Source organism: Hyperoodon ampullatus (genome assembly GCF_949752795.1).
Source record: "Hyperoodon ampullatus genome assembly, chromosome: 15".
Taxonomy (NCBI): Eukaryota; Metazoa; Chordata; class Mammalia; order Artiodactyla; family Ziphiidae; genus Hyperoodon; species Hyperoodon ampullatus.
The window spans coordinates 26,337,242-26,357,814 of record NC_136928.1 but is presented as its reverse complement, the minus strand read 5'-3'; the positions used below and the strand labels follow the sequence as shown (position 1 = coordinate 26,357,814).

The window sequence follows — 20,573 nt, the reverse complement described above, 5'->3', positions numbered from 1 at the left end:
AGAATCAGGAGCCAGGCTGTCTCAGTACAAATCCTGACTGCCATGTACTGTGTGCCTTTAGAAAAGCCACTTTAGGGCTTCCCTGGTGGTCCAGTGGATAGGACTTTGCCTTCCAACAAAGGGGGTGCAGGTTCAATCCCTGGTCGGGGAGCTAAGATCCCACATGCCCTGCGGCCAAGAAACCAAAACATAACACAGAAGCAATACTGTAACAAATTCAATAAAGACTTTAAAAACGGTCCACATCAAAAGAAAAAATCTTTAAAAAAAAAAGTCACTTCACCTCTATGTGCCTCAGTTACTTCACTCGTTAAACACAGTAACAGTACCTACACCTCAAGGGCTTGCTATAAGCTGATGTAAGTCAAATCCTTAGGACAGTGCCAGCACCTAAAAAGAGCTTAATAAATGATATGCTAGACAAACAAGGCAATGACAATCCTCCAAAAAGGAGTGCTACACGCTGTCCATATGGGAAATCAGAGAAGGTGGGGTGGCAGACCGGGATCTCTGATGGCCAGCCTGACAGGTCCGGTGTACATCTACTCCTCAGGGAGGCCTTCCCTGACCAGAGCTGAGCGCAGGGCTTCCGTCTGCTCTGAACATCTCCAGTGCTCCCTGGCTAGGCCCCAAAATACGGCAGCTGGCTATGGCCCTTCCTCCAAACGTGGGGGTCCGTCCTCCTAATAAGACTGCACCCTCTGGGCATGCGGGCTGCTGTGTCCATGTCCTCCCCTCCTTTGAACTTCCCACCCAACCAGTGGCCTCCCTCGGCCTCTGCCCAGGCAGAAAGGCCTGTGGATTAGACGTCCCTCCAGGTCTCAGAGAAGCCCCAAGGCTCCCTCCCTGTCCCAGCTGAAATGTCCCTCTCTCCCTAAAACCTCTCAGGCACTTCCACAGAAACCTTGGGATGCACTCGGGTTCCCAAATGCCATCTCTTCCTTATCCCAAATCTGACAGCTCTTCAGGCTGTCAGGGCCTAAGAGAAACCACACAGAGCCCCACCCTCCCTAACTGCTGAGTAGCTGAGAGCCTGTCACTCTCCCTCCCCAGCCTCAATTTCCACACTTCTAAGCCCTCTTCCAGTTCTGACCTAAGAATTCCATGATTAAGGGCTGTGCTTCCCCTCGCCACACCCAGGGTCAGCTGAAGGTCAAGGTGGCCCCGTGACAAAGCCCCTCCCTGTAGCGCTGCTTCCTGGGAGCTGAACTTGCTTATTCTGCTCACTGCAGAGAGACCGGGGCCCAGGGCCACCCCCACAGGCCAACTCAGTAAGGGCAAAGCCATCAGACTCTTCCTTAACAGGACTGCCAGGTGCATAAAGGACCCACATCGCGGACTTATTTTTATTACTTGGCTGTGGGGAAGGGCAAAGCTTCTTCATGACCACACTATTTTGCAGAGGTTGCCCCGCACAGGAAAAAATAGGGTACTGATTCCCAGAGAGCACACAGAGCTCCTGTCATTGTGTTAATTATCTGTCCCAGCACAGGGTGGGAAGGGCAGGGGAAACATCTGGACGAGGCCAGACCAGCCTGTTTCGCATCGCTGGAGAGCGCGTCACAGCACCAGGGTGGCAGCAATAAAAAGAGGGTAGACAGCCCCCATCAGAAGAAAGGGACAGCCCTCAAGGTCGCTAGGATGGAGCTCTGCTGAGCTGCGCCTGTCCCTGGCTGCCTGCAGGGAGGGGAGAACGGGGCCAGATGCAGAGGGAAGGGGAAGCCGCTCAGTCTGACGGAAGAGTCACTCCCCACTCCCCAGACGCTGCTGCTCAATCAACCCCAGATAAAAACTGCCCCATAACTCAGGGAGATGCAGCCTCCGTCCTAACTACTGCTTTTAAGTACAGCCACACCCTTCCCGGCGGCCAAAGCAGACTTGCCCAGCAGCCAGGTCGGGGGTTGGAGCAGAAGCCAAAGCCAAGGACCCTCGTGGCCTCAGCTGCTTCCTGGGGTGCAGTCACATCCGGAAACATGATAAGGCTGTGGGTCATGCACCATCTACCTACAACAGTAATGCACAGGCCATCTGGAGGCTAAGGGACAGATGGAAGCCCTCAAAGACCATGCCCACCTTAGGTCTACCTTAGGCCAGCAGGCTGCATTTGCCTCAGTTGCCTCTCCCATTGCCCCCAAGCCCACCCTCCTCGAGGTCTCAGGCCACCACCACCAGCCAGGCAGAAAGCTCTGGTCTCCAACCTAAGTCCTCCTCAGCCACAGGCCTCCCATAGGCCCTCCTAAAATCAATGAGACACGTCAGACCAGGGCTGACAGAGCCTCTTAGGGGGCCACACTTTCAGCCTGCCCATGGTCACGTTTTAATCCAAACTGAGCCCACAGACTTGGCCTTCCCAAGGGGCCAGACTCTAACCATCCATCCAACAGGCCCAGGAAGGGGGCTATATACAGAAGGGATCATTTTACTCCACACGAGCACGCACTGGGGAGTACTATGGATGGTGCTGAAGTAAAAACCAGAAAGGACGCATCTAAAGAAGCTAAAGAGGGAATTCCCAGGCGGTCCAGTGGTTAGGACTCGGCGCTTTCACTGCAGGGGCCCGGGTTTGATCCCTGGTTGGGGAACTAAGATCCTGCAAGCAGCACAGCATGGCCAAATAAATAAAGAAAGAAGCAGCTATTGGGATTTTAAGACCCATGATGATCCATGTATGGCTTTACTGAGGGGAGACGGTTATAATTAGTTTCCTTGTGTATTACATTACATGTTGTTTTGACAATTTTCTCTTCAATCAGTTGGAAGCCTCCAGTGAAATCCCTCACCTCAAAGAGCACCCCACTAACAAAGGAGCTTTGGGGGCTGTTGAGGCACCTAGAACCCCAGCCCCCATCATCACCACCCTCACATAAGGAGGGCCCTGAGAGTAACCCACACTAATATCTTGAAAGCTTGTTATGTGTCTAAAATGATACTAAGGCTTTTAGAGATGCTGTCTTATTTAATTTGTACAACTCTATGATTGTTATCATGTGTTACCTTTTGAGAAATGAGGAAGCAGGTTAAGTAACTTGCCTGCTAATAAGTGATAGAACTGAGAGTGAAACCTCAGTCTCCACATTCTTAAACACTATGTTGCCCTGCCACGGAGGACAGCTGCAGAGCTGCAAGCTGATCTGAGCGTGGCTTCAGAACTGCAGAGGTCTCACAAGACTAGCCCTAATTCTCAAGCCTCTGGCAGCAAAGAGAGTAGTGGAGGGCTGTGAAGGGCCAGCTCATTTCATGAAGAGCTCTCATACTTCTGTGAGTACCCGGCCACCATAGTCCTGGGGCTTTCCAGGACTATGCTAAGTTCTGTATTACCTCCTCCTATCACATGAGAGGCTCCTCGGAGACAGGGGACATCTCCCAGGTCACAGCTACCAGGCTACTAAAACCTCCCTCCACCATCACTGCTGTTCACTGACCACAAGCCATATCCAGGAACTGCACTAGATGCTCTAATTACATACTCATTTCATCCATTACATCAATCCTGTCAAGGTATAAATTAGCCCCATTTTACAGATGAGAAAACTGAGGCACCAAGAGTTTACTTGACTGGCCACAAGGTGGCAGGTTTGGAAGGGAATCTGCAACTCCGCAGGCCCCTCCGCTTAACCGTGAGACTGCCTTTCCTCAATGGAGTTCTGTCTGGGCAACACAGGGCTATCATGTGCTCTCCTGGAGTTCTCTGCCACCATTATCCAAAGCTGAGGAGGGCACACCCGAGTCCTCTCCCCACTGGAAAATGTGCAGACTCACTATCTTAACAGCTCACGCCAAGGTGCTCCAGGAAAGGCCACCAAGGGTGGCCATGAGAGCCAGAGGTGGAAGGTGCAAACCGGAGTGGGGGCAGCAGCCCTCACCCTCTGAAGGTGGGCATGCTGTTTGGTCCAGTAAACTAAAAGATCAGGCTGATTTCACAGACTTTTCCGCTGCCCACTACAAGTCCCCCTCCTCCTGCCCCCTCCAGGTTCTATAAATAACCCAGGTCAATGCATCAGAGGAAAGGCAGCCAGGTGGGTGTGGAAAGATCCTGGTGGAAAAGATGACTTCTATAAAGTAAATTAAGGCTCCCATTCAGATCAAGGGGACTGTCCTTGGCTGCAAACAGGCGCACATGGGCCGACAGACATAGCTCAGTTAAGGAAGATCCAGAGGCCAAGAAGAAAGCAAGAGCAGGAACTGAAAAAAAATCAAAGCCCCTCCCCCACCCCGCGCAAGTCACTGACCTCACAGAAGCCACTCCCCACAAGCTGAGACTTTTTCTGTCTGCCCCTTAGTCTCCCCTCTAGTGCCCCCCACCCCAGCCCGAGATGTATTATCTACCAGTCGGGTCAGATTAGCTGAGAGATGGAGACTGAAGGACTGAGAAAGAAAGGGGTGGAATGAATTTGGGGACAGGAGCCTCTTCAGAAGAAGAAAGGACTACGAGAGCCAGAGAAGAGCTTTCTGCCTCACCCCCACCCCCTTGGGCTCCCTGAGCCAGGCAAGAGGGAAAGGACAGAAAAGGGGAGGAAAAAAACAAAACAAGGGCCAAACTATACCACATGATCCACACCCAGCAACCAAACAGCAAGTCATGAGGGAAGGAGAGAAGGCCAGAGGAGGGGGAGATGGAGCTAAGTCACAGCCCTGCCCAAACCTGCCCTGTGCTAACCCGTTTCCCATCCCAGGCTGCAAAGAGCCATGAAGGCCTTCTCTACCCACATTTTTGAAATGTTCAAGGTCAGATCCTTTTCTATCCAAATCCTGCTTTCATTTGGGTCTGTACCAGGCTCATCCTTCTCCAGCAAGCCTTCCTAGATTTACTCAGTTGGATGCCATTCCACTTGGGTAAACCTTTCCAGCAACTGTCCCCAACCCCTTACCCTCCCCATCCAGGGCCCATGGGCCTAGGGGTGGCGTCACCCTAGTTAACCACTTGAGTGACCCACGGCAGGTTGTCAGCCCCGCGGACAGGCTTCCGGATCCTGCCCAAGCCCAAAACAGGAAATGAGGCTCCAAGCCTGAAGCCTTGATCTTAACACAGGGAAAGTTAAACGCTGCCAAAATAAATGATTTTTAAAAACCCACTGGTAAACCCTCTGGCCCTTCTAGGTTTAAGTGACTGAGAGTTTGTCTCCTGCTGTCCATTAAGCACGTGCTGCCTCCACCTCAGGCAAGATGCTTGAAGCCTGATTAAAGCGTTTCCTTCCTTTACTGAGAGGGTCTCCTGTTCTCAAACCAGAGACACAGAAGGGAAGAAGAGGGGGCGTCTCAATCAACAGAGGCCATCCGAGTACCAGGCAAGAAGCAGATGCCCTCTGCAGTCTCTAGATTTGGTGGGGCGCCTCCGTTCAACCTCTGCCCTCCTCGAGGACAACCCTGCACCTTCTTTCCCTCACAGGGCGAGACAGGGCCTCCCCATTCCCCTTCGGGCCTGGTGTGGAACAGGCGCCCGAAGGCAGTTCCCCTCCCCTTCGAGGAAAGTGAAACAGGTCCGGAGGCCCTGGGAATGGCCCCAAGATTTTCCTTCTTGAGGTTCCCACAGTCCAAGAGTCTCTGGATCCCACTCCTAACTTTACTTGACAATCTACTCCTAACAGTAGGCCACCATTCTCACCTCCCCCCGGCCTTCCAAGGACACACCAGCGGCCAAGCACAGCCCAGCGCACATTTGGGGATCGGAAGGAGACCCCGATATGCGAAGAACCAACTTGTCGGTTTATGCCCTTGAGCGCTAGGCAAAAGGGCGCACCGCCCAGGGCGAGGTTCGGGGTCCTGCGTCTCCCCAGCCACGCCCCAAGAGGCCCTTAACTGTTTCCGCTCCCCCGCGCCCCTCACTCACTGTGTGTGCTGGGCGCGGCCTGCGCCGAAGACCTCGTCCAGCGCCACCACGGCCTGGCCCAGGAACTTGTCGACGCCGATGAGCGAGCGGTGCATGGTGGTAAGCACTAGCTGGCAGGCGGCGGCGGAGCCCGTGGCCCAGGGCGCCGGGCCCGCGTCGGTCTCCTGCGCCCGCAGCAGGCCGTCCAGGGCGCCGGGCGGCAGCTCGAAGGAGCACTCTTCGCGCCACTCGGGGCATCCCAGCGTCTTCTCTACCACCGACGTGCTGTACTTCTCACGGCCCACCTGGATCACCGTATACGCGTCGCTGGTGCTGCCCGCGCCCGAGCTCTTGCCCCGCAGCCCGCGGGCCCGCAGCACCGTCACCTGGACGTGCGTGGGTAGCCAGCGGGAGGGCCCAGCCGCCGTCTCGGCGCCCCGTACCAGGGCCATGGCGGGGGAAGCGGCGACGGGTGAGGGCTGGCCGAACCAGGCGTGGACACCCGGACCAAGTGAGAAACTGGGCAGCGGCGGAGGGTGGTCAGGAGCCGGCTCGGAGCGCCGCCGCCGCCCACAGGCTCGGCCGCCGCAGCTGCGGGCTGGGCTGGGCCGAGCCGGCCGCTGCCTCCCCGCCTCCCGGCCGCCGGCCGCGCCGCGACGTCAGCGCCCCGCCTCCCGCCCCGCCTAGCGGCCGGCGTCCCGCGACTCGCGACCTAACCCGTACCCGCGCGGAGGTGCGGCAGAGCTTGGGGACGGTGGCCCGCACGCCTTCGCCCCGTTTGCTGCACACCAGCCTGGAGCTGGAGGGTAGCTGAGCGCCGCGAGGACCGTGGGCGGGGCGCAAGGCCTCTGCGGGGGGAGGGGGGCTCCCGCGTTGGCCCCCAGGAAACGCCGCCTCGCCTGCGGGCAGCGCGGCACCCTCGGCCGGGTATGAAATGCCCGCTCCGCGTCTCCCGGCCAATCCCAAGTCGTCCTTCAAGACGTCCCTGCTCCGGAAAGCTGTAGCCCTAAAACTGCCCCGCCCCGTCCCTCCCGGCATGGCCATCCCCTTGGCGCTGGCAAGTGGGAGCGATGCGGACCCGGGCTGCTCCCCAGTCTCGAGCGGCACTCCCCCTCCTCCAGCCCGCCCCTGCCTGGGAAGATGCCTGCGTGAAGCCAGAAGTGATTCACTCTGCGCCACGTGATGGCCCCACATCAGCGACCTGAAAGCGGGTGAGCTGCCGCTGTCTCCCACCTCCGCGCGCGGGAGGAATCACGTGTGCAGCCAGAACCTGGCGCGGGAGTCCAGGGAGCTGGGCTTGCCCTCTGCGGACACTGCGGCGGAGAACAGAGTGATGAACAAATGAGTAACCACATCAGTATTTAAGTGTTCACTCGGACCGCTGGGGCTTATGCGTCACGAGTTGGGGGAAATTATAGGCTCTGGTGGAGATTTTAAACAATTACATACACTCATTAAGTGCCTACTATGTGCAAAGCCCTGGGTATTACTTGCACGCTTGGTTTATTATTAATAATGATAACAATGGTTAATAATTACTGATGCTGAATTTCAGCCAATGCTGGTCCGTGTGCTTTACATGCGTTACCTCATTTTATCCCCAAAACAACCCTCTGGGGTAAGTATGGTTTTTATCCTTATTTTCAGGAAGGTAAAGTCGCAGCTTAGGGAAGTTGACCTGCCCAAGATCCGTAACTGGCAGAGGTGGGATGTGAATCCACACAGATGACCCCAAAGTCTGTACTTTTTAACTTTCAGAACCTGTATTAAAAATAGTATTTTTTTAGAAAACATGTAACACACAGCTAAAAACAAAATAATAAAATAAAGGAAAAAAATCAAATGGAACAGAAACGCTTATGATGAAAAGCAAAAAATTCCCTTTCCACCCCTCATTCCAGGGATAGCCACTTATAGCCATTTGTGTTTTCAGGCCTGGTAGTTACCTCCATATTTCTACATAAAATGCTTACATAACTATATCTAGAGTTATCAGGACTGGCCATTATCTATTGTCTTCTTCCTATGATAGATAATGATTTAGCTCACACCCACTTCTCTCCCTCAATCTTATGTAGTTACGCTTTTTTTTAGTTCCTCTATTGGATACCTTGATAGTGGAAACCTTTATTTCTTCTTGGGGAGACTCCACAGTACCTCTTGACTTTTTATGCTGTGAAAGGAGGATGCCAAAAATCCCACTTTCCGGGCCATGTCCTCTACCAGGAATATGGTTGTATACCGGGCACCTGAGACTCATGGGAGCATAAGCACCAAGGCTCAATCCTAACAACCTTCCACCTTAACTGTGATCAAAATGGGGTGGAGGAGTTCTCCACACAGCCCCATAGCCCAGCATCCCTGTGGACAGCACCTGGCTTTGGAGACAGACAGATCTGCCTATGGATCTTGGCTCTCTGCCACTTAGCAGCAATAAGACCTGAAGATTAAGTCAGCTCTCTAACCTCTCAGCCTTGTTTCCTGATCTAGAAAATGGGGATAATGATTCCTACTTTAAACAGTTGCTGAGAAGATTACATGAGAAAATATTTCCAAAGATTTTTTTTTTTTTTTTTTTTTTTTGCGTTACGCGGGCCTCTCACTGTTGTGGCCTCTCCCGTTGCGGAGCACAGGCTCCGCACGCGCAGGCTCAGCGGCCATGGCTCACGGGCCCAGCCGCTCCGCGGCATGTGGGATCGTCCCGGACCGGGGCACGAACCGTGGCCCCTGCATCGGCAGGCGGACTCTCAACAACTGCGCCACCAGGGAAGCCCCTGTCAAAGATTTTAACGCAGTGGAAACCATCACAAATGATCTCAAAGCATCTGAACATCATATATCGTTTTTTTTCTGATTATAAGTTATTTGGAAAATACAGAAAAATATAAAGAAGGAAATAAAAATAGGTTAGAATCTCACTGTTCAGAAATAAACAGTTAACAATTTGTTGTATTGCTTTCCAGTCTTTACACTATATGTTGTTTTATACGCATTATGATTGTGATAGATTAGAATCTCACTGTTCAGAAATAAACACTGTTAACAATTTGTTGTATGGCTTTCCAGTCTTTTCTCTACACTATATGTTGTTTTATATGCATTATGATTGTGAGGCAACTGTACTGTAATGGTTAAACCTGTGGGCTGTGGAATCCTGGTCCTAGCATCACATCTACTTTATATGTACTACCTCATTTACCCCTGAAGACAACCATTTAAGGCAGGTGCTGTTGCTACTCTCAGCTTCACGGATGAGGAAGCTAAAGCAGCTAAAGTTTGGGTGATTTTCCCCAAGTTTCTAACTGGAAAATTGCAGAGAGTGGACTTGAACTCAGGTCTGAGTGACTCTACTGCCTCTGGTACTCTGCCCTCACACCTAGCTTGTTGGTCACCTAAGCACTACATCATCTAAAGTCAACAAAGCAGGAAATGTTGTCATACCCATTTTACAGATGAAGAAACTGAGGTACAAAAAAGGTTAACAGACTTACCCAAGATATAGAGTCAGGATGAAGCCCCTGAGAATGGATTCCCCAGGGGCTTTGCAAATGAAGATATCTTTACCAAACCACAACTAACATATTTGTCACTGTCCTTTTATGGTTCTGTTTCATCTGTTTCTTAGCTCTTCAACATGACCAGACCGCCTCTTCCCTCCTGCCTCCCTCTGCCTCCCCCATGGAGTAGCAAGGCTCCAGGAAAGGGCAAAAGAGAACTCAGATGGGCTACTCCCGCTCTCCTTCCTCCTGCCCTGGCCCTCATAGTTTGGCAAGGTCAGGCTTCCTGCTGGCCCGGGATTGCAGCTGCAAGAGGGCATTGAGGCCAGGAAGGGCTCCCCTGCAGGTCACTTGGCCCTAGGAGAAAGGGTGGGCTCTGCTAGCTGTCTGCAGTTGAGAAAAGAGCAGAAACTCTGAAGACACTGAGGTCTTGGTTACCTAGAGGTGTTTTCTCCTCTGGAAGATGAGACCACCCATCCCCACCCACTGCAGTTTGATGTGAGGGTTACAGAGAGGACCCTCCTACTTCCTCTTCCTCCCCAGGGCTGGATGTGTTCACCGCCTCCCTGGGCCCCTCTAGTCCGTTAGGGACAGTTCTTGCTTTGAAAGAGTGGTCCTTTGTGTAATTTCCACTCATTGCTTCCCTCTGCAATATCATAACCCTTCCAGACAGGCACTTCAAATATATTTGCCTGACTCTTCAAGCTACATTTCCTCCTGTCCTTTGCCCTCCCTCCCACATCTGTTTTCTATGCCCTTCACTGTAATAGACTCACACAGCCTGGGTTCAAATCCTCGTGCCACCACTTACTGGCAGTATGAGCTTCGGCAAATTACTGAACCCCAGAGTCTCAGTTTCCACGTTGTAAAATGGACCTAATAATGGGAAATCACTTCATAAGGTTAGCATGAGAGCTATCTCAACATACTCTAAGCAGTGATGAGTAATATCATCTTAGAAATCTTTGCTCAAAGCAAAAGGTTATACCTCCTTATTGTTTGATTTGCATTTCTTCGATTGCTAATGAGATTGAACATTTTTTCAGTTATTAGTCATTTATATTTCCTCTTTTAGTGAGTTGTCTATTTTCTGAATTGTCTATTGTCTATGCCCATTTTCTTTGAAGCCTTAACTTATTAATTTATATTAACCCTTTCTGTGTTAATAATAACACTTTGTCTTTTATATTTATTGCAAATATGTTTTGACATAAGTTAAGTAGTCAAGTCATTGAATTTCTTCCATTGTTTCAAGCTTAGGTTCTTCCACACTCACAGGTCCAATAAATATCCATTCATAGTGTTTCTAGTTTTTATATTGTTTGGCTTTTTCTTTGTTCTTTCATTCTCTTTAAATTCTTCTAGAAACTATTTTGGTGAATGATTTGAGGTGAAAATCTAACCTTCTCTCCCCAGCAGCTATCCAAGTTTCCCAATACTTATTGAAAAACCCTATCCCTTTGCCACTGATTTTCTCATATAATTTTTATATACATACTATAGAGAGAGTCTGAACTTTGTACTCTAGTCCACTGAGATTTATATCTTTGTCAGTGCTGTTCTGTTTTAATTATTGTTGCCTTTTAAATGCTTTATACAGCAGAAGAGAAAATCTTTACTCATTTCTTTTTTTTTCAGAGATTTTTATAGCTACTCTCACCTGTGTATTCATCCACATGAGCTCTAATGCTTTTTGGAATTGTGAGCAAAATTGTTTTGAGAAAAATTGACATCTTTACAAACAACAGCCATACTCTCGACTTCTATTTAACATTGTGCTGGAGGTTCTAGCTAGTGCACTTAGGCAAGAAAACAAAATAAAACTATCCAGATTGGAAAGGAAGAGTAAAACTATCTCTATTTGCAAATTACATGACCTTGTAAATAGAAAATCCTAAGGAGTCCACTAAGAAATTATTAGAACTAATAAATGGGTACAAGAAGGTTACAGGACACAAGATCAATATATTAAAATCAATTGTATTTCTAAACACTAGCAATGAAAAATTAAAAATAAATTAAAACAATTCCATTTATAAAAGTATAAAAATGAATAAAGTACTTAGAAATGAATAGAATATAACAAAAGAAGTATAAGATTTGTACACTGAAAACTACAAAACATCATTGAAAGAAATTAACAAAGACCTAATTAAATGGAAAGACATCTCACTTTCATGAATTGGAAGACTTAATATTGTTACGATGCCAATACACCCCAAATTGGCCTGCAGATTCAACACATTCCCCATCAATATCCCAGCTGCTGTTTTTGCAGAAATTGACAAGCTGATCCAGGAAATCATATGGAAATGCAAGGGACCCAGAATAGCCAAACAAGTCTTGGAAAGGAAAACCAAAATTGGAGGATTCACACTTCCCGATTTCAAAACTTACTACAAATCAAGACAATGAGGTAACTGGCATAAGGATAGACACAGATCAGTGGAATAGAATTGAGATTCCAGAAATAAACCCTTGTATTTACGGCTGACTGATTTTTCAATAAAGGTGCCAAGACCATTCCATGGGGAAATAATGGTCTTTTCAACAAATGGTGTTAGTACAGCTGGATATTTGCATGCAAAAGAATTAAGTTGAACCCCTTTGCTACACCATACACAAAAGTTAACTCGAAATCGATCATAGACCTAAATATAAACACTAAAACTATAAAGCTTTTCAAAGAAAATGTAGAAGTAAATATTCATGACCTTGGGTTAGGCAAAGCCATCTTAGATACAATACCAAAAGCACAAACAACCAAAGAAAAAATAGATAAACTAGACTTCATGAAAATTAAAAACTCTTGTCCTTCAAAGAACACCATCAAGAAAGTAAAAAGACAACCTATGGGATGAGAGAAAATATTTTTAAATCATATATGTGATGAGGCTAGTATCCAGAATATTTAAAGAACTCATAATTCAACAATAAAGACAACCCAATTTTAAAATGGGCAAATGATTTTTTTTTTTTTTTTTTTTTGCGGTATGCGGGCCTCTCACTGCTGTGGCCTCTCCCATTGTGGAGCACAGGCTCTGGACGCACAGACTCAGCGGCCATGGCTCATGGGCCCAGCCGCTTTGTGGCATGTGGGATCTTCCCGGACCGGGGCATGAACCCATGTCCCCTACCTCAGTAAGCGGACTCTCAACCACTGCGCCACCAGGGAAGCCCTGGGCAAATGATTTGAATAGATATTTCCCTAAAGAAGATATACAAATAGCCAATACATACATGAAAAGGTATCCAAAACATTATCCATTAAGGAGATATACATCAAAACCACAATGAAGTAGCACTTTACTCCCTCTAGACAGATAATAACAAGTGTTGTCAGGATGTGGAGACCCTGGAACCCTCATACATTGCTGGTGGGAATATAAAATGGTACAGCTGCTTTGGAAAACATTTTGGCAGTTACTCAAATTGTTAAACAGAGGAGCTACCATATGACCCAGCAATTTCACTCCTAGAAATATGCCCAAGAGAAATGAAAACATGCATTTACATAAAAAGTGTGCAAAGGTCTTCCCTGGTGGCGCAGTGGTTGAGAGTCCGCCTGCCGATGCAGGGGACATGGGTTCGTGCCCGGGTCTGGGAAGATCCCACATGCCACGGAGCAGCTGGACCCGTGAGCCATGGCCGCTGAGTCTGCGCGTCCGGAGCCTGTGCTCCGCAACGGGAGAGGCCACAACAGTAAGAGGCCCGTGTACCGCAAAAAAAAAAAAAAAAAAAAAAGTGTGCATGAATATTCATTCCCAGATTCCTACCTCAAACCTACAAACCTATGACCACCTGCATTTTTCCTATCTCAGAGAAAGAGGTTTTCCTGTGTGCTTCATTTTCCTCTCTGTGCCTTGGGGCAGCCTAAGCTTCCATCTCCTCCTTCATTTCTGTTTCTTCTCCACTGGCTCCTTCATCTCATCATATAAATATGCTCATCTCTCCCAATAAAAACAGAGAAAACAACAACTCCCCCTGTCTATCAGTCTGTACCATGTCCTCCTTCCCTTCAGGTTTCCTGAAGATGATTTACCCTCCTCATCTTTATCCCCTTCTTCCTCATTCACACCCCAAACCACAGCAGCCTGGCTCTCCAAGCTCCTACCCCATCTGTGATTGCAAAATTCCAGGCCCCTCCTTCAGGCTTTATCTTACTTGACCTCTCTTTGGCATTAATCACTCCCTTCTCCAAACTCCCTCAACCCCACTCTCTGCCTCTGGGCCTGCTCTTTTTTTTTTTAATTTATTTGGCTGTGCCGGGTCTTAGTTGCAGCATGCAGGATCTTTAGTTGCAGCATGTGGGATCTTTTATTTGTGTCATGCGGGCTCTTAGTTGCAGCATGTGGGATCTAGTTCCCTGACCAGGGATCGAACCCAGGCCCCCTGCATTGGGATCATGGAGGGAGTCTTAACCGCTGGACCACCAGGGAAGTCCCTGGGCTCTTCTATGCGTTTACCCCTGCCTCTTCCTCCACTCACTGCTTCTAGGTCTCCTTCAGGGGCTTCTCTTCCTTCCCCCACCTTTTTTTTTTTTTTTTTTTTTTTTTGTGGTACGCGGGCCTCTCACTGTTGTGGCCTCTCCTGTTGCGGAGCACAGGCTCCAGACGTGCAGGCTCAGCGGCCATGGCTCACGGGCCCAGCCGCTCCGTGGCATGTGGGATCTTCCCAGACCAGGGCACGAACCCGTGTTCCCTGCATCGGCAGGCGGGCTCTCAACCACTGCGCCACCAGGGAAGCCCCCCCATTTCTTAACATTGGTTTATTTCTCAGCCCTCTTCTCTTTTCAATCCTCAGACTTTCCCTGGAGATTTCTTTGGAGAAATGGCTGATTCTAGGTCTAGGGCAGGGAAAATACAAGATGAGCTTGTATGATATTGTAAAGCCAGAAAACAAGGAAATCCTCAGGAAGAAAAGCAGGGGAAGTAGAGGGGTAGTGTCAAAAGAGCACAGGCGCCAACATGAAAGAACTCCCAGTGGCCAGAGCTGGAACAATTTGAGTAATAAAATATATCACGATAGTATTGGATTATAACCCATAAAATAAAATAAATATCCATGAGTCTAAAGTTATATCAATAAATGATTGAATGAATAAATAAGCAAATGAGGAGAAGAGAAAAATCTTCCTCACAGAAGAATTCTAATAGATACTGCCCCCTCCAAGAAGTGGAACTTAATTCCCCTCTCCTTGTGTGTGACTGGACTCAGAGACTCACCTTCAAAGAACAGAGTATGAAAAATGGAAATTTTACAGTGATAAAACCTGGCAAACACCACCTTAATCAAGTGATCTAGATTAACATCCCTGGTGATAAATCATATTTATTAGCATGTGCCCAACGCTATAAGGGCATTTCACCTCGGTGCCTTTCTAAAAACTCATAGCTGCTTTGTAAACAAGAGAAAAACAACAGACAAATCCAAATTGAGGGGCATCCTTCAGAATACCTGAGTAGGACCCTTCAAAAGTGTCGAGGTCATGATAACCATCAGAGATGGGAGGAAATTTATGAGACATGTCCTTCCTTGAGGGGACCTGAGCTGTGTACGTCCCTGACAAATCCCCCAAGTGCGATCCTTAAACACTAGGTTTTAGTTTTACCTGTTATTTTGAAGAAAAGACCTTTTAAAATTAATTAGTTTATTTATTTTTATTGAGATATAGTTGATTTATAAGATTATACAAGTTTCAGGTGTATGACATAGTGATTCACAATTTTTAAAGTTTATATTCTTTTTATAGTTATTATAAAATATTGGCTATATTCCTTGTGCTGTACAATCTATCCTCTTAGCTTATTTATTTTATACAGAGTAATTTGTACCTCTTAATCCCCTACTCCTATCTTGCCCCTACCCCTTCCCTCTCCTCTCATAACCACTAGTTTGTTCTCTATATCTGTGAGTCTGTTTCTTTTTTGTTATATTCACTTGTTTGCTGTATTTTTTAGATTCCACATATAAGTGATAACATACAGTATTTGTCTCTCTCTGTCTGACTTATTTCACTAAGCATAAGATCCTCCACGTCTATCCATGTTGTTGCAAATGGCAAAATTGCATTCTTTTTTAGAACTGAGTAGTATTCCATTGTATGTATGTATATATATATTTTTTAACATCTTTATTAGAGTATAATTGCTTTACAATGGTGTGTCAGTTTCTGCTTTATAACAAAGTGAATCAGTTATACATAGACACATGTCCCCACATCTCTTCCCTTTTGCATCTCCCTCCCTCCCACCCTCCCTATCCCACCCCTCTAGGTGGTCACAAAGCACCAAGCTGATCTCCCTGTGCTATGCGGCTGCTTCCCACTAGCTATCTATTTTATGTTTGGTAGTGTATATATGTACATGCCACTCTCTCACTTTGTCCCAGCTTACCATTCCCCCTCCCCGTATCCTCAAGTCCATTCTCTAGTAGGTCTGCATCATTATTCCCGTCTTGCCCCTAGGTTCTTCTGACCATTTTCTTTTTTTTTAGATTCCATATATGTGTATTAGCATATGGTATTTCTTTTTCTCTTTCTGATTTACTTCATTCTGTATGACAGTCTCTAGGTCCATCCACCTCACTACAAATAACTCAGTTTCGTTCCTTTTTATGGCTGAGTAATATTCCATTGTATACATGTGCCACATCTTCTTTATCCATTCATCTGTTGATGGACACTTAGGTTGCTTCCATGTCCTGGCTATTGTAAGTAGAGCTACAATGAACATTGTGGTACATGACTTTTTGAATTATGGTTTTCTCGGGGTATATGCCCAGTAGTGGGATTGCTGGGTCGTATGGTAGTTCTATTTTTAGTTTTTTAAGGAAACTCCATACTGTTCTCCATAGTGGCTGTATCAATTTACATTCCCACCAACAGTGCAAGAGGGTTCCCCTTCCTCCACACCCTCTCCAGCATTTATTGTTTCTAGATTTTTTGATGATGGCCATTCTGACCAGGGTGAGATGATATCTCATTGTAGTTTTGATTTGCATTTCTCTAAAGATTAATGATGTTGAGCATTCTTTCATGTGTTTGTTGGCAATCTGTATATCTTCTTTGGAGAAATGTCTAAAAAATATAGAACGCTTCACGAATTTGCGTGTCATCCTTGTGCAGGGGCCATGCTAATCTCTGTATTGTTCCAATTTTAGTATATGTGCTGCCGAAACGAGCACCCATTGTATGTATATTTTTGGACATTTAGGTTGCTTCCGTATCTTGGCCATTGTAAACATGCTGCTATGAACACTGGGAGTTCATATGTCTTTTCAAATTAATGTCTTCATTTTCTTCAGATATATACCAAAGAGTGGAATTGCTGGATCATATGGTAGTTCTGTTTTTAGTTTTTTGAGGAACTTCTGTACCATTTCCACAGTGGCTGCACCAAATTACCTTTTCACTTGTACATTTAGTGCACGAGGGTTCTCTTTGCTCCACATCCTCACCAACATTTGTTACTTGTGGTCTTTTTGATAATAGCCGTTCTGACAGGTGTGAGGTGATATCTCATTGTGGTTTTGATTTGCATATCCCTGATGATTAACAATGTTGTGCATTTTTTCATGTGGCTATTGGTCATCTGTATTTCTTCTTTGGAAAAATGTCTGTTCAGGTCTTCTGCTTATTTTTTAATTGGGTTGTTTGTTTGTTTTTGATGTTGAGTTGTATGATCTGCCTGTGTATTTTGGATATTAACCCCTTATCAGTCATATCATTTGCAAATATTTTCTCCCATTCAGTAAGTTGTCTTTTTTGTTTTGTGGATGGTTTCCTTTGCTGTGCAAAAGATTTTAAGCTTAATTAGGTCCCATTTATTTTTTGCTTTTATTTCTTTTATCTTAGGAGACAGAGCCAAAAAAAAAATATTGCTACAATTTATGTCAAAGAGTGTTCTGTCTATGTTTTCTCCTAGGAGTTTTATGGTTTCTGACCTTACATTTAGATCTTCAATCCCTTTTGAGTTTAATTTTATATATGGTTTGAGAAAATGTTCTAATTTCATTCTTTTACATGTAGCTGTCCCGTTTTCCCAGCACAATTTATTGAAGAGTCTCTCTTTTCTCCATTGTATATTCTTGCCTCCTTTGTTGTAGATTAACTGACCATAAGTGCATGAATTTATTTCTGGGCTCTCTATTTTGTTCCATTGATCTACATCTCTGCTTTTGTGCCGGTACCATACTCTTTTGATTACTGTAGCTTTGTAGCACAGTCTGAAGGCGAAAAGACCTTTTATTCTATCTTTAGAAAATATTACAAAATCATTGTTATGTGAAGACATGGTCAAATGAAACCAAAAAACAGCAGGAGAAAAGTATTACAAAAGTATGTGAGGTGGTTAGCTCTTTTAAATTACATTATTTCCTGGATTTGAGGATGTTTTTGGTATTTGTCAGCTTAATTTTTTTTTAACTCTGGGGATAATTTTACGTTTACAGAAAAGCTCCAAAAATAGTACAGAGAGTTCCCATTTATCCTTAACCCAGCTTCCATTAATGTTAACATTTTACAGGTACATTCATCCAAACTAAGAAACCAACATTTGGTACAATATCATTAACTAGACTACAGACTTTATTCAGATTTCACCAATTTTTCCATTGACATCATTTTTTCTTTTCCAAGATGCAATCCAGGATCCCACATTGCATTTGGTCATCATGTCTCCTTAGTTTCCTCCCACCTGTGATGTTTACTCGACAGTAATTCATTAAATGATACACTTGCTTTATATGATTTTCTGAATTTCTGTTATATTTAACAATAACAAATTAAAAACAAAAACAAAAAAAATCATAATGGTTTCTCATTGCTCTTAGAATAAGGGCAGCCATCCTCAGCCTGGCCAGTGAGGCCCAAATGACCTTGTGCCAACCTACCTCTACAGCCTCTCCCTGACTCATAGTAGCCTAGTCAAGCCGGCCTCCTTTCCATCTCTTGTATTTTACCTTGCTCCTTCCTGCCACAGGGCCTTTGCACCTGCTATTTCCTCTCCCTGTCACACTCTTACCTCCTCTTTGCCAAGGTAACTCCTACTCCTCTGTTGATATCATTTCAGCATCTCTCATGCAGTCCAGCCTTGCCTGGCCTCCCTAGCTGTGTAGAATCTCCTTACCACAGGCTCTCATTGCTGTCCACAGGGGCAATGCTACACTGGTTTGAGTTTTCAAGGAGAGGCTAGAGAACCTGAATTGCTGTGTAGAATGAGAAGAATTTCAAGTTTCCCACAGCCACCTAGCAATCCATGAGGGTGGGGCAGGCAGAAGAGATCAGAGGGGACAGCAGAACCAGCAAAATGCAAGAGGCATGTGTTTTTAAGCATGACTTTTGTTATTAATTTCTAATTTTAGTGCATTAGGCATTAGGGGCCGATGACATGGTCTGTGTATTGATTCTATGAAATTTATTACAGCTTCTTTCACGGCCAGTTTAAATGTTCTTCTGGTGCTCAAAAAGAATGTGAATTCTCTGTTGGGTGTAGGGTTCTATTATACCTAATAGATCAAATTTATTAATTGTATTGTTTAGATCATCAGTATCTCTAATTTTTGTCTTGCTCTGTTGGTGTCTAGGTTTCTAAGGGGAGTGACTTTGGACTTACACAGGCTTAAGGATATTTATTTATAAGTAAAAAGATAAAGATTAATTTCTAAAAATTATACATTTTTCAAATTGTTGGGATTGGGGAGAAACAACAAAGAAAACACAGACCAGAAAGTAAATGAGGGAAAATGAGGGGGTATTAAAAAGCAATCTGAATCTATAAAAGATGACACAACTAAATCTATCTGCATAACAATAATTGAATGGGAGAGACTTGCCAACTGAAAGAAAATACTTTCAGATACAGTTTTTAAAAACATAATGAAGACTTCCGGGTAAGATGGCGGAAGAGTAAGACGCGGAGATCACCTTCCTCCTCACGGATACACCAGAAATACAGCTACACGTGGAACAACTCCTACAGAACACCTACTGAACGCTGGCAGAAGACCCCAGACCTCCCAAAAGGCAAGAAACTCCCCACATACCTGGGTAGGGCAAAGCGGAGAGATTCCCGCACAGAGGATCGGTGCCGAGCGGCACTCACCAGCCCGAGAGGCTTGTCTGCTCGCCCGCCGGGGCGGGCGGCGCTGGAAGCTGAGGCTCGGGCTTCGGTCAGAGCGCAGGGAGAGGACTGGGGCTGGCGGCGAGAACTCAGCCTGAAGGGGGCTAATGTGCCACAGCTAGCCGGGAGGGAGTCCGGGAAAACTCTGGAGCTGCCGAAGAGGCAAGAGACTTGTTCTTCCCTCTTGGTTTCCTGCTGCGCGAGGAGAGGGGATTAAGAGCGCTGCTTAAAGGGGCTCCACAGACGGGCGCGAGTCGCGACTGAAAGCGCGGAGCCCAGTGACGGGCGTGGGACGCTGGGGCTGCTGCTGCCGCCGCCAAGAAGCCCGTGTGCGAGCGCAGGTCACTGTCCACACCGCCCTTCCGGGAGCCTGAGCAGCCCGCCACTGCCGGGGTCCCGGGATCCAGGGGCGGCTTCCCTGGGAGAACGCACGGCGCGCCTCGGGCTGGTGCAACGTCACGCCGACCTCTGCCGCTGCAGGCTCGCCCCGCACTCCGTGCCCCTCCCTCCCGCCCGGCCTGAGTGAGCCAGAGTTCCCGAAGAGGCTGCTCCTTTAACCCTTTCCTGTCTGAGCGAAGAACAGACGCCCTCCGGCGACCTACACGCAGAGGCGGGGCCAAATCCAAAGCTGAGACCCGGGAGCTGTGAGAACAAAGAAGAGAAAGGGAAACCTCTCCCAGCAGCCTCAGAAGCAGCGGATTAAAGCTCCACAATCAACTTGATGTACCCTGCATCTGTGGAATACATGAATAGACAACAAATCATCCCAAATTGAGGAGCCAGGAGTCAGTACTGTGCCTCTGAGGTGGGAGAGCCAACTTCAGGACACTGGTCCACAAGAGACCTCCCAGCTCCACATAATATCAAACGGCGAAAATCTTCCAGAGATCTCCATCTCAACACCAGCACCCAGCTTCACTCAACGACCAGCAAGCTACAGTGCTGGACACCCTATGCCAAACAACTAGCAAGACAGGAACACAACGCCACCCATTAGCAGAGAGGTGGCCTAAAATCATAAAAAGTCTGCAGACACCCCAAAACACACCACCAGACGTGGACCTGCCCACCAGAAAGACAAGATCCAGCCTCATCCACCAGAACACAGGCACTAGTCCCCTCGACCAGGAAACCTACACAACCCACTAA

At 47.0% G+C, this 20,573-nt stretch overlaps 1 protein-coding gene across 1 annotated transcript in view; it reads right to left on the bottom strand.

The window, feature by feature from the left end:
• RAB11FIP5 (RAB11 family interacting protein 5) overlaps positions 1 to 6,258 on the bottom strand; it is a gene marked incomplete at both ends in the record, with an annotated part of 34,575 nt that extends 28,317 nt beyond the window's left edge. The window contains 1 exon segment of the mRNA XM_079721181.1: positions 5,828 to 6,258. Within this exon segment, the coding sequence (XP_079577307.1) occupies positions 5,828 to 6,258 (431 nt within the window).
• Between the last annotated feature and the right edge of the window lie 14,315 nt (positions 6,259 to 20,573).